Source organism: Columba livia, chromosome 7 (assembly GCF_036013475.1).
Source record: "Columba livia isolate bColLiv1 breed racing homer chromosome 7, bColLiv1.pat.W.v2, whole genome shotgun sequence".
NCBI lineage: Eukaryota > Metazoa > Chordata > Aves > Columbiformes > Columbidae > Columba > Columba livia.
Window position 1 is genome coordinate 22,920,017 of NC_088608.1, and position 13,544 is coordinate 22,933,560.

Consider the following 13,544-nt stretch of genomic DNA (forward strand, 5'->3'; position numbering starts at 1 on the left):
AGTTTTGAAAAGGGAATTGCACAGTGATGAAGCCCTGCCCTGGCTGCAGGGAGGGATCAGCGGTTCCTGTTTCGGTGAGAGGAAGATGAACAGCAACAACAGCCCCTTCGTCCTCAGCCCCTCTGCCCGCCCTTACCTCAGAGGTGCTGAGGCAGAGATTTCTGCTGTATTCTGGCAAAAAATACATAAAAAGGACAATTTCATGTTCAAAATGACAAAGGTATTTTTATAGGCTAAACTCCAGCATTCTTGAAGAAATAACTTATTTGAGGAAGAAAAAAAGAATGGTAAAAGCAGGGAGAAAATATTATGAAAATGAAAAAGTGCCCTATTGTAGTGGAGTAGAAAGCTTGGCACTATCAGATAGATAGCATTCATGTTAGAGTTCTGTTTTACAGTTTGAACGTAGCTTCTGCAGAAGCCATATATCTTAAGCCATAAACGTGTTTTGAGATTGAAGAAGTGATTATCTGATCTGATATTTTTATTCAATAAAGAGATTAACATTGAATACAAGTAGTGTTAGCAGCAGCCACTCAATTTATTCTCTGTGTTTTAATCAAAGTATTTTTGTGTCAGTTATCCTTTCCTCAGGTTTATTTATGTACCTGGACAGCTGTTGAAAGTTGTAGACAGGTTAAGAGCCTCATTGCCAATGCAGCAAGTAACGAAAGTGTGCCAGATCATTTCTGTGTCCCAATTCTGTTGAAATAAAGATGCTTAGGTATCAAATTTTTAAATGTTTAAATATCTGTTTCCATCAGCTGTGAGAGAACAGAATAAACTAGTACCTTTTTTTTTTTTTTTTTGATTTAACAGTTGAAAAATCCAGGTGTATTTTTCCATCCATTATGGAAGGAATCCAACACACCATCTTTCCCAGAGAGTTGTGACCATTTAAACTGGAAGTTTAACAGAACTGAGACATTTTCTTTTCCATTAAGCTGCCACCTCACAGCTTTTAGGGGCTGTAAGATAAACAACAAGCAGCTTAGCCTCATTTTAGGAAGTGAGAGCAGAGCTGCTCACCACAGGTCTGATACACAAGCAGAGTGCAATCACATTGCTAGGTTGCAAGTGACTGGACTAGTGAAGCCTGTCTTAGGAGATTTGCCAGGCACAAGGGAGGCAATGGGAGGGAATGGTCAGATGAGCATCTTCTGAGACTTACAACAGCATTGATACATTTTTAGAGGAATGCCTTCAAGAGTTACAGAAAAGGCAAGTTGTTCTTGATGAAGTTGATTGCATCACCCTGCAACATGAAACAATCATTCTGCTCAGAATTGTTTTTATAACACCTATACATTAGCCAGTGGATGTAACCTGTGTGTTTGGAGGCTTCTAGTAGCTCACACTGGTAGAAGAAACTATTCTTACTTCAGCACTGCTGCAATATCTGCAGAGTGGAGATGAAGTGCCATTCTGCTTACTTTTATGCTTCACCAAGGCTTTTGATTAGCAGTCTGTGTTTGTGTAAACACACGTACACCAAGCAGCACAGACACACCGAAGTCACAACAACCAGCAGGGTACAGAATAGGTTACCAAGGCCCTCATGTACTCTGCAAAATTGTTATTGTGATATATTTGAAAGGGGGAGTGGAGCCCAGGCACAGCTCTGTTTGTAGGTAGAAGTTAATGTTATGGAAACATTTTTGCTTATGAAATAACATTTATTGGATTTTAGAGTTGGCATGCCACTGTATGCACCAGACCCTCACAACTTGGAAGAGTAAGTATGAACTTTTTAGGATTACAGAGAGTCCTATTAAACAAATGAAAATTACGAGCTCTTTTAAAAGTGTAAATCTTACAGTTTGATTTTGTATAAAAGAAAACATATAGGACCTCTACGAGTATAACAGAAAATGAAACTTGGAATCAAGCTTACATCATGTTACATATTTGGGTAATTTTCAGAGAGCTATAAGAAACAGCTGTTAAGAATTGCTCATCATACTTACTGTTAGCTCAGGAAAAAAAAATCCTGAAGGCTCTTATGTATTCTGTTAGTTACCCTAAATAATACATGATTTTTTGTACAAGGACATATGGGCCGATATTTAGCCCCCAAAGCAACAACAGGCCAGGACCAATCTACTATTTTCAATGTGAAATGGAGTCAGGCTGGGTGAGAGGGCAGACGGGAGCAGCCTGTGCACACAAGGCAGGAAGGTCATTGGAAATTGTTGAACCATGATCAAAGGAGTTGGATGTTTTTGTGCGTGCAACACGTGAACCTTCCTGCAACTGCACGGAACAGTCAGAACTGTTGTACATTGTAGTCTGTGGGTTTATTTTAAAGCAACAGCATTTCTGAGTCAAATGGAGGAAGGACTATGTTGTGGTTATGACTAGGTCACAGCACCCTCAGTTCAGTTCCCTCTTCCCGAAGTCAATCAAGTCTTTTAATTTATTGAAAACCAGAAAAAAACATGTCTCGTGTGGTAAAACATGAGATAGAGAGTGCTGGTAGCTGATCCCTTAGGTCGATACCTTCGATTCCTCATTCAAAGCTACTGGCATTGAGATCTGCAAACAAAGGTCCCTCAGCCTGCTGAGCCAGCTCCTTTACAGCCTCCACCCTCTGTCACGGCTGTTCTGTTTGTATAGCCCAGGCACTGGGACCAGTGCGCTTCTGGGCTACATCTGAGCTGTGGGTGTCTGTGGCCTTGTAAGGAAGTTGAGGTCTCTGTCCCAACCTGTAAAATGAAAGTATTGACAAGCAATCCCTATAGATGTCAAAGGATCCACCATCTGTACAAGAGTAAACCTGCTGCTTAAGGCTTTTAAAGACAGATGAGTTACAGCATAGAGCTTTTTAACTCAGGGTTTTAAATGCCCTTTGTAATTTCTGAAGAGAAGCTGGAAGTGCAGCCTGAATTTGAGCCTCCTTTGGGCTTTTATCAAAGGGTCTTTCTGTGATAAACTTGGTCCAAATTATCTGAAAAGGTTCACATCCAAGATCCAAGAACAGGGCTCCAAAGTCAAAAGGATGGTTTAATTTGTCTGATATTCTCTGGAAGCTGTCTGCCTAGTCAGTGGAGACAAGAGGCACAAAAATCTGGGCTTAAGTAGAGGGATTTTCCATGTAATCTCCCCACACCAAGTGCCCAGCTTGCATTGCCCAGAGCCAGTGCCCACAGCTCACAGAGCAGCCACCTACAAGTACAGCATCGCTGACCACAGACTTTCAAATATTCTTTATCCTAAACCAAACAAATTATTTCTCCTTATCTGCAGCTGTCTAATCCTCACTGTACGGAGGCTCAAAGTCCTCTGAGCATTATCGCTGCACTGCTGCACAATGGCACGCAGGAGGGGTGGAGAACCTGCCCCAGCCCCGGCCAGGCTCACCCTCAGCTCCTGCTAATGCTGACACGTGCTTCTGTCATGGAAACAATCCTGATTGTTCTCAAGGTAACAGTCTGCACCACCAGTTAAATAAAAGTAAAATTTATTTGGCATAGGACAGAAAAAATAAGGAGAACAAAATCACTTACAAAATAAATGTTAAGCAGAAAAATATTCACAGAACTAGATTAATATTTTATAAAAAGCTCAAACTTTAAGCATCTGATAAAAACATGTTACTTTCTGCTTGGCCTACGTTTCTCTCTCTTCCATTGTCTTGTGTGGCTTTGGAAGTTCCAATTTAGAGGTCTTCGTTTGCATGTATTAGTTTGCATTAAAAACATTTATCACAGACAAACTGTATTTCAAAATGGCAACGTTCTGAAGGGTTACTCCCTTTTTTAAGACATGCACTTTCCATTTTTTTCTTTTAGTCTGTTTACCTACCTGCCGCATACTCACTGAGAACATTTACACGTGCCCTGCTTCTGCTGAGTAACGCCAACAGCCCTTTCACCAGCACTCCAGGTTTACCTTTCAGCTGAATGGAACAGACTCGTCCACCTTGCAGGCTATGAGATCCCCATTCTCTTCCCGTGTACACAAAGAACCAATCCATGAATGAGCTACACTTTATGTGCTACCAGGTATCTTAGGTAAGAGATTCTCCTTATTTTCTGGTAAATACAGTTTGAAAGATTAAAGTTCATATGATATAAGTTACAGAGAGTCAATGTACCGCCATAACAGGTTCTTCGCACCTGACTGTGAGACAACGGTGTTCACACTGTTGTGATGTGGCATTATGCACATGCACATTTTATATTGTGATTTGTACTCTTACTGATTGCAACATTTAGCCAATTGAATGAGTGATCTTCTCCTTTCCAGTGTCCTGTGGTTGAGGGACCCTCTCTAGGTCTCTTGACATTTGACATTCTGCTTAAAATAATCCCAGTTTGATCATTCAATTCTATTCTTTGCTTCCAAGGCAAAAAGCACCCTTTCTATTTGCATACATTTACACAGAAAATTGTTATGTTCCAATATATGTGAAGGACTATAGCAATTTAGTCCCCTCATCCTCTGCTCCAACAGAGACCTGCTTCTACAGGTGACATGTAAACAGTTGTTGCTGCAAGGAGAAACTACTGTCCAGTTTTTTAAGCAACAATGTAAGGATCTTCTTTAATAGCTCAGTCTTGAAGGAAAAAAAATGTTGTTCTTACAATCATTTTAATGTTGGAAATGCTGGCTTCTAAGCAAAAACTTTGTGACCTTATTTAAGAAGTAGTTCATTTACAGAAATACAGGCTTCCTGAATCACAAGCTGCATTTCCTTAAACTATTCTGAACATTAAACACTGTGACCTCTTCTCTCAACGGCTGGCGCAGAAAGTCATAACAGACAACAGACATAACAGGTGCTTTTTCTCCAAAATTATTGAGCAGAAATTATTGTAACATGGTACAAAAGTTATTCCCATTTTATTTACTGACTTGAATTAACAAAAAATTAACATCCATGGCTGTTGTCATGTAATGTGAGTCTTAGTGATGAGATAAAAAGATAGTTTAAGGTCTGAAGGTTTATAATACAATGCCATTGAAACAAACCCACTAGATCTTATATGCAAGCAGTAAATCAAATGTAGTCCTCTAATAACATATGCAACCACACTGAAGGCAGCTGGGCTGTATGGACAGCAGCGTGAGACACTGGTTTGGGAAAGGATTGAATTGCCAGAGCAATACCAACAACTGACACTGAGGTTAACCAGTGCCCACCTACATCTCACCTGCAGACCGATCCCATCATCTCTGCATACACTGAGCTCAACACGCAGTTGGCAGAGTGAGCCACCGCAGCAGCAGGACTTGGCTCCAACGCTGTGTGACGCTACTGTCGGCACTGTCTGTGTTAGGGCTCGGAAGAGCAACACCTATTAATTTTTCTAGCGAGAGACAGAAAAGTTGACTGAAAAAGTCATAAGGCACCACCGATTCAGTATGTCTTGCATTCTTTTTAACACTTCATAGTGAAATAAATACTTTAATACTGATCATAATGTAATTAGCTACTGATATATGAAGCAATATATTGAATGACAAAATGCTGCATTGTTCTGGAATGTATTTAGGGACTTTTACAGCAAAAAATATAAACGGTAAAGTTGTTGTTAGGTGAAAAAAATATCTCTTTCTGCATTGTTCAGCTGTTTTAAACATATGCAAAACATTCATTCTGAAGAGGATTCTATAGTACAAAGAAGTGCTAAAACCCAAGCAGCTCAGGTTTCTTGGCTTGTTGACTGAGGCCCTTTTACAAAACAAATTATACAGTGAGATTGAGGCTGGTTTGCCAAGTCTTTGGTAGTGGTCCAGAATTTCTAGTCAGAAAACCTTGCTCAAAAGATCAAGTATAGGATATTTTGAATGATGCTGGGAGATGGCAGAACAGTGTGCAGCATTTTCATTGACTTAGTCACAGTAAAACAGTCATGCTGGAAGCAGGTAAGTTACAAGAAAGGTATCATTTCTGGAGGGTTTTTTTTTGGCTGTGTAGCTATTTGGGTATTAATTAGGATTTGGCTGGTCAAGGTACTGAAAATATTGTATTCTTAAATTCAAAATGTTGTTCCTTAGAAAGTTATAAGTGTTTCAGTTGAATAACACGAATATAATAATTTATCCTTTAAGTTATTATCCTAAAAATCTTATTTGGACTTCTATTCACATAATATCCCAAAGAGACAGGCACTTTGTATAGTGCATATGTTGATATGACATCCATAAAATACATATACAAATTCAGTATTGCTATGTTTGATCCCAAGGTGCACCTGTCACATGGAGGTCCCACTAATATCTGTTTAAGAAACTCTTACAGCCACGATCCTGCAATTAGATGTAGATACATCCCTGCGCCTGCGCATTTAATTGCAAGTTCAAGACCATAAATAGTAACTTAAAATAGTTCATTAGATAGAAAAATGTAAAAAAACCCAGGTACATAATCAAATGCTATCACAGCTAACACGAATTTGTAAACAAACACTGAAAAGGCTAAATTGAATTTGATCAGGCCAAATCCAAATCCAACTCTGTGTCATCCCCTTCATGGCGACTGCCCAGGCTGTGGGGCAGAACGGGGATCTGCCCCTCCACACCCCCTGCCAGAACACAGACACTCCAGTGGGGTCCAGACTCTCTTCGGCTAAACTCCCTGGATTTTCAAGGACTGACCTCATTCTAGCTGCACAGTGTACTCCGGATCATGTCTCCCATGCTAGAGAAACATTTTCTTAACCTACATGACTACTAAGCATGGCTGCTGCTACAGGCTTGGTAACAATCCAAGGAGTACACTGAAGAAATAGAAACTGTTGAGGAGACAGTGGAGAAATTTTTCAGAACTAATGTTCAGAAGCCCAATTAACAAAGACCTATCATTCAGCAATATTTCAAATCCAGAATTATAATCTTGCTCTAATTTCCAAAGGCATTTTATATGTTTAGTTGCATTTGTAAAATGTACTCATACAATAAACTCTTTTCTCGTATACAAAATTCAAAAGCCATTAAACATATTAACCAGTTGTCACAATGTGAGAACACTTTACTCTCTCTTCTGCTAATGTAAGCCTTGCAGCTCTCCGTGGAGACCCCTTTCAGCAGAGGTTGAAAGGAGAGGCCTCATGGTAAACTCAGAAGGCCAGATCTTCCCATTTCTCTTGAACCAGTGCAGACAGCAAATTTTGGAGCTGATGCTTTCACTTGAATGCACAAGCCCCAAACCTCCTTCCCTACATCAAAGGGCTTTCACTTATGCACATTTTTGACCTCAGCTTCTCTACTGTAATGCAAATCAAATACAACCTCTCTGAGACTTGTGACCTAAGCCCCAGGAAGCTTTTTAAGTCAAGCCCCATCATTTAATTGTACCAAAGAAACAACTGGAAGGCAGTCTGTGGAGCACCGGTGTTAGCAATGCTTTACAGAAGGAGCCTGCAACTACAAATAATTGCTGCTTTTGCACCAAGACTGCTTTCTGGGGCCTCTTCAATTGTAGCTTCAGGTAGAGTGCATTACAATAATCCAGGACATGGATGACTGTGGGTTGGTCCACATCAGAGTAGGAAAGAATCAGGTGAACTAAAGCATAATATTATTAAAAAGCAGGAAAGAGGGATTAAAAACATATATATTTTTATGCTGCTGAATTCTTCACTTGTGCTTTTCTTTGGAAGACTCTCTCTCCAGATAAAATCAAGGCCAGACACACTTTGTCCTCAAGGCAGGATGTACGAGCTCTTGTTTGAAATAAGAGTTGCTTGGCTAAGCTGAAGTGAAAAGGTTCAGGATGAACTCTTGGTCACCATATAGTAGGCCTATGGCCTGCAGAAGCAGATGGGCCAAGTCAGGCATGCAAAGAAGGATCTAGGGGACTCTTGGCTACATGGTTTTCCCCACAAACTGTTTTTTAAACAGAAAATAGATTGTACTTTATCATTCAAATAATACAGCTACTGTACCCAGAGTGAATGAAACAGCTTTGTTCCAGCTCTCATTAAATTAAAAGCCACAACTCTGTGGAGCTCTCAAAGGGCACAGGGCTGGACATGGTAAGCATGATGCATGTATGTTGCGTATGGTCCACAAAATGCCTTTTATGCCAGCCTGTGGTACAAGCAAATAAAATTTATAGCTGTGAGCAACTACAGTTCATAAGCTGCATCTATTACTTCTGTAATAGAGACTGAAGTTTGTTCCAGCTGGCAAGCCAAAAGTGGAAATAAAGCAAAACAGACAACTTTCCAATGATGTGGGCAGGAGAGCCGACTTGAAGGAAACTTGAAAACAGATGTCGCCCAAAGACGGGCCAGAACCCATTTCACCTTGGTATAGGTGGAAGCGGGGGGGCACCTCTTTCTTTTCGGCCAGAGCCACCTAAAAGAGAAAGAAAGTTTTTTGTGTTACTCCCCCTAGTTTCTTTTGAAGTTGGACTTTACATCCAAGACATTAACTCAGTAACTGGTGAAGATCTACTCATTTTCGTGCCTAACCATTTTACAAAAACAAAATCTTTGTAGAGTTTTGAGTTTATTAAACATCAGAACTTCAAACAGTGTAAAAGAAAGTTTAAAACTAACTTTATTCCCAAATGTCTGGAAAGCATATGTATTTTAGTCTTTTGTCCCTTTCTCAAAACAAATTGATAGTTCTCGTAAGCCTTACTATTTTATGCAAACGCATACCTTCTCAGTGCTACCTGCAACACCTGCAAATTTCAGTGAAAATGGAAAGCTCTAAATGCAGCAACATGTCAAAGCTCTTAATGTTTTCCCCCATCGAAATATTTTCACTGCAAACTCATTAAATGAAATATATTAAAAAAAAAATACTTTGTCTTTCTTTACGGAATAATCTGAATGGGGTGAAAGCTAACAGGGCAAATGAAGGGTCAGAGACTAACAGGAATTTCTGCTCCAAACCAAAACCTCATCATTTGGAAACAGGAGAGGGAGGGGAAACATCTGAGTGTACAGATGATTACAGGATAACTATGAGCTACCGATGTCACTGATTGTGAAAGAAGTAAATAGATCCTTGGGTGTATCAGGCAAAATACCACTAATGAAGACAGGAAACATTTATCCTGCTGTAGAAGACATGGTTGAGACCTGAACTGGAACAGTATGTAATGCTGGAAAAGACAAAATCAAACTGAAATCTATACAGAAGCAACCCTGAGGATCAGAGAACACGGCTTGGAAGCAGACTGTAGCACATCCTGATTTAAGCAGCCCAGCAAAACAAAAGCTGAGAGGAGGATATGACTGTTGTCTTTAAAAAATATTAGGGGTTTAACAAACCAAGGAGGGAGGATAACTAAACTCTAGGATGAAGTTGGCACAAAAATAGATGAGTTGAGCACGAATTTAGATGAGAAATGAGGAGGAAGTCCCAGGAGATTTTGTGGTTCTGACTGCCTGTAGCAGAAGGGGGCTGACTATAGTGGCAGAGGTGGTCTCTTACAATACATGTTCCAACTTAAAATGCAAACAATTTCCCCCTCAAACACAAGTTTAAGAGGGCTTGTGCCTGCAAAGCTACATTTAGCTTTTGCTGTGTGGTAGGTAAGGGTGACCAGGCTGTTAGTCTCAGAAGTTCTGAAACCTCAGTATTCAGTCTCTTCCCCATCCCCACTGTTTTTAGGATGATATGCTGAAATTCCAACAACAGAGGTGAAACAAACTTACCTCTACTTTCATTTCTTGCTAGTTTACTGGGATAACTTCTGTTCACGGGTACATATGGCTCTGGAGGTGGTAAATCAGATATAGGATGAAAAGAAAATCTGCTTTCCCATTCATCTGAAAAAAACCCCGTGCAATTAACTCATTAGTTTTGTGACACAGCTTCAGGAAAGTCAATTGACATTAACATCATGTTTAACACGTTTTATATTGCAAAATGCTTACATAGCTGAGTACTGAACCAGCAGCCTACTGCAAAGTCAGGGAAGAAGATGCTTTAGGTCAGTCTGAGAATGAAAATTCTTATTAACTTCAACTGATCACTTGCCAATTTAATGCAAAATCACCAAGAGGAAAATGACCATAATTCTGAAATAAGTGCTATGTTCTCTTCCATAACAGATCTGCTTTTTTATCCACACACACATACATATATACTCGATACTGGAAACGTATAGTATCTCCTACTTTCCAACAGTACTTTGTTCCTGGGTATAGAATTTTCTGATATTCATACTTCGTTGACTTAAAGCACAGTGACTTATAAGCGGTGTTTTTTCTTGACTAATTTTTACACAAGAAAATTTGGGGCTACTATGATAAAATTTATGATGACAGAGAAACTTGTATGCAACTTGTATGTGTCAAAACCAGAAAAATACACCAGTCGACACTACATCTCTTAAGACTAGAGGGACCCTATTGATGTATTTACTGAGTGTACAGAATTCTGAAGAACACAGCAAGCTGATCAGTTTCTTCGCTGAAATACTAGGAAATGTTTACAGAGCTCCACACCGCACTTGGATTTGGAAGTACAAGGAAGAAAGTGTGGGCTATCTTAGACTTTTTCATTTCTTCACTTGGTTGCTTCAGGACTTGGCAACCATAACTTTCTTGTGATATTGCTATATTTCATTGCATAATGTAATGAGCAGCTAAGTAAGTTTTGCCCAGCACTTGTACATGTGGTTATTTACTGGCATCCAGTTTTTCTATGTTTACTCCCAACAGCTGCAATTAGAAACCAGTGTGGAAAGGAGCTGCAGGTTCTGAACCCTGCAAATGGCATGTGCATGAAGAAAATGTGTTTGTGACCCACCTGCCTTACCTGACATGTGAAAATGCTTGAAAAGCATGAATTACAGTTTTATTTTCTGCTTGCTTCTTCTAAACTTACAGATGTCAAAAATACCAATTTTGACTTCCCATAACTAGCTGAAAGATTTATCTGTCCTTTGCAAACAGAAAACAACTAAAAAGAAAAGCACAGTGAATCTTTACAACACAGCAATCTTGTACCTCTCCTTTTCAATAAACACTAGCAAAAAGAGAGATTCTTGACATTTTCAACAGCATTCTCACAATCTCTTCCCTCATCTGTTTTTCAGCTTTTGAGTCATCATCTAACTTGTTTTCCCTTCCAAAGAGTTTTGGTGTAGCTATGGTTTGAATTCATATTAGAGTCAGAACAATCCTGTTGGGCCATATTTCTGTATTGCAGCAAAGCAAAGCACAGTGAATAAATGTCTTTTTTTTTTTCAGGCTATTTTTCAATGGGTTATTTTGGAGATTGTATGGACAGCTTTGCAGTTCTGCTCTACGTATGGCATATTTATTCTTACTTGGCAGGGTTGAGACCCAAATGATACCTCTGTTGGTCAGAAATCGAAGCTATGCATTAGAAACAAAGCCTCTAGGCCAAAAGCTGCTAGACAGTCTCTATCCAAGGCAAACAACTAGGAAGACGGCTTACCATCACCTGGGTCCTGGAAGCCATTTCTGACAGCTGATGATGGCGGCGGTGGTGGTGGCGGTGCTGCCGAGCCCGGTCGGTCGGGAGGAAGCGGCGGTCGGGGTCCACCTCTCTGGCTGTCCAGCCCTGCCCGGGAGGGCAGCTGGGGAGCAGCAGGCAGAGCCCTGGAAATGCTGCCGTTCCTGCTCACGGGAGGGGGCGGTGGGAGGGGGCCTGGAGCAAGACAAGAGGCAAGCACAAAAACACTGTTTGCACCAGAGGTTATTTGCTGGTGGTAAGAGGCTGCCAGCTTCCCACAGCCCCCTCTAACAAATTGGAGAGGATGGGCTGCTCTGGGACCCTTAGCCCCAACGAAGCATCACCCTCAGCATCCACTTCCCTGCTCTCCAGGACTCTGTAGGGAGTTGGTGCCAATTTGAAGAGTACAGATCAGGGAAGCAGGATATATCTAAACATAGATACACCTCAGTGCTCGTATTTTCTTGTCCCTCAGCTACAGAAGCCTCTGTAGAGGTGCTGGTCCTTGAAGCCACTTTTAAACTCCTCTAAGCTACATTTGCCACAATGAGAAGAAGTTACATCTGGAACTCAGGGTACTGTGGAGATGCAAACCATAGCCCTTTTCCTTTCCATGTACCTTCACAAGGCAAGAGGACATGTAGCAGGAGAGCTGTGCTACCCTCAGAGGCTCTTCGTCTGCAGGGGTGGTCCCCTCCAGGTGTCACAGCCAGGTGGCACACAGGGGAATTCAGCCCAGGAGCAGTAGTGTTAAGCAGCACAGCATTGGTTCACTCATTTATCAACATACGTGCTGCTGTGTGCCAGGTTTTTGGTGGCTTGGAGCATATCCACCTCCCACTGAACTAGAAACAGACCTCACACATAGACTGGCATTTCCAGACTCTGTGTATCTGAGTAACTGGTGTGGTGACATGACTGGTCAAATACGAAAGCACAATCCACGTAACACGGGAGTGGGGCTGTCCTGAGGGCAGGGGAAGGGCACTTCTCTTTAGGACATAAAGAGATGAAAACAGAGGGTGTGGAGGGCTATGTGTGTTTAAAGGTCTCACTACCCCTGTTTGGCATGGTTGGGCAACTGACAATTACATTCATTCTAATGAAATGCTTCCTTGTCCTGATGAAATCTGGCTACAGAGGTGCATTTTGAAAAAGAGAGCAGCAGATTTTGTCTCTCCAGCAAGCAGCAGTGAAACGTGCTTCAAGAAACATGCTGTACTTTGTGGATATTTTCTTTTTTTTCCCTCCCCCTTCTTTTTTTTTTTTACAAATTACTAAAGCTTGCCTTCAGGGAATGGTTTCTAAGAATGAGAAGCATTTAGTAACTTTCAGAACAGTTTTGCACACTCTAAATCTACCTAAACCCCATCGCCCATGTTAAATTGCAGCAGAATAGGAGTACTTATGTTTGTAATTATTGCTACAACATCCTTCTACTTATTAAGCCAGCAGAAAGGTAGTGCAGATTTGCTAAAACCATCTGCCTCAGAAAAAAGCCAACCAGGAAAGCACCAATGGAAGCAGAGGCCATAATGGAAGAAGCTCTTGGAAGCATCTGAATAATTGCAGACACTCTCTGCAACTTTGATCCATGCTCTCAGTCAAATGTGACGTTTCTCTGATTCATTTACTGCAGGCTGCACTAGCATCATGCCATCCTTTGGGCTGGCAACCAGCTCCACAAAGCATGGTTTTGGGGCCAGTATTTTCTGTAGCTGCAGGCTGCTGCAGGTGCCGGGCTATAGGGGATCCAAGCTGGTTCAAGGAGCTGGGAAGCAACACAGACTGCTGTAGTCTGTGGGAGCTCCCAGGACATTAATCTCTGTTGTCTGGACTAGACAGGTTTTAGATGATTCCAGATCATTATTCCAAAGGATGAAACGAAAGGCAACTCTATGGAGCTTTCCAGAATTGCCTTCTGTGAAATGCTTCCCCCTTCCTGACATTACAGGACCTGTCTGTCTGTGCTTAACTTCTCTCACCTCCAAAGGGAGAACCATCAGGTATTAAGAGAGTTTTGTTATGATGTGCAATTCTAAAGGTTACAAACAATAGCTGTCACAGAGGACAAAGTATATTATGAAATAACAATTTTGTTTTCAATCTCATTTGAAATCTGCATATGGTTAAGTAACAAGAGTTAGTCATGC

At 40.9% G+C, this 13,544-nt stretch overlaps 1 protein-coding gene across 11 annotated transcripts in view; it reads right to left on the reverse strand.

The window, feature by feature from the left end:
* Positions 1 to 3,443: 3,443 nt before the first annotated feature.
* The window catches only part of WIPF1 (WAS/WASL interacting protein family member 1), a 57,396-nt gene continuing 47,295 nt past the window's right edge, over positions 3,444 to 13,544 (reverse strand). For all 11 annotated transcript variants that reach the window (XM_065068813.1, XM_065068818.1, XM_065068815.1 and 8 more), the window contains 3 exons: positions 11,374 to 11,586; positions 9,621 to 9,734; positions 3,444 to 8,307 (listed from right to left, as the gene is read on the reverse strand). In XM_065068813.1, coding sequence (XP_064924885.1) covers positions 8,252 to 8,307; positions 9,621 to 9,734; positions 11,374 to 11,586 — 383 coding nt within the window. In that variant the 3' untranslated portion in view covers positions 3,444 to 8,251. The remainder of the gene's footprint in view (positions 8,308 to 9,620; positions 9,735 to 11,373; positions 11,587 to 13,544) is intronic.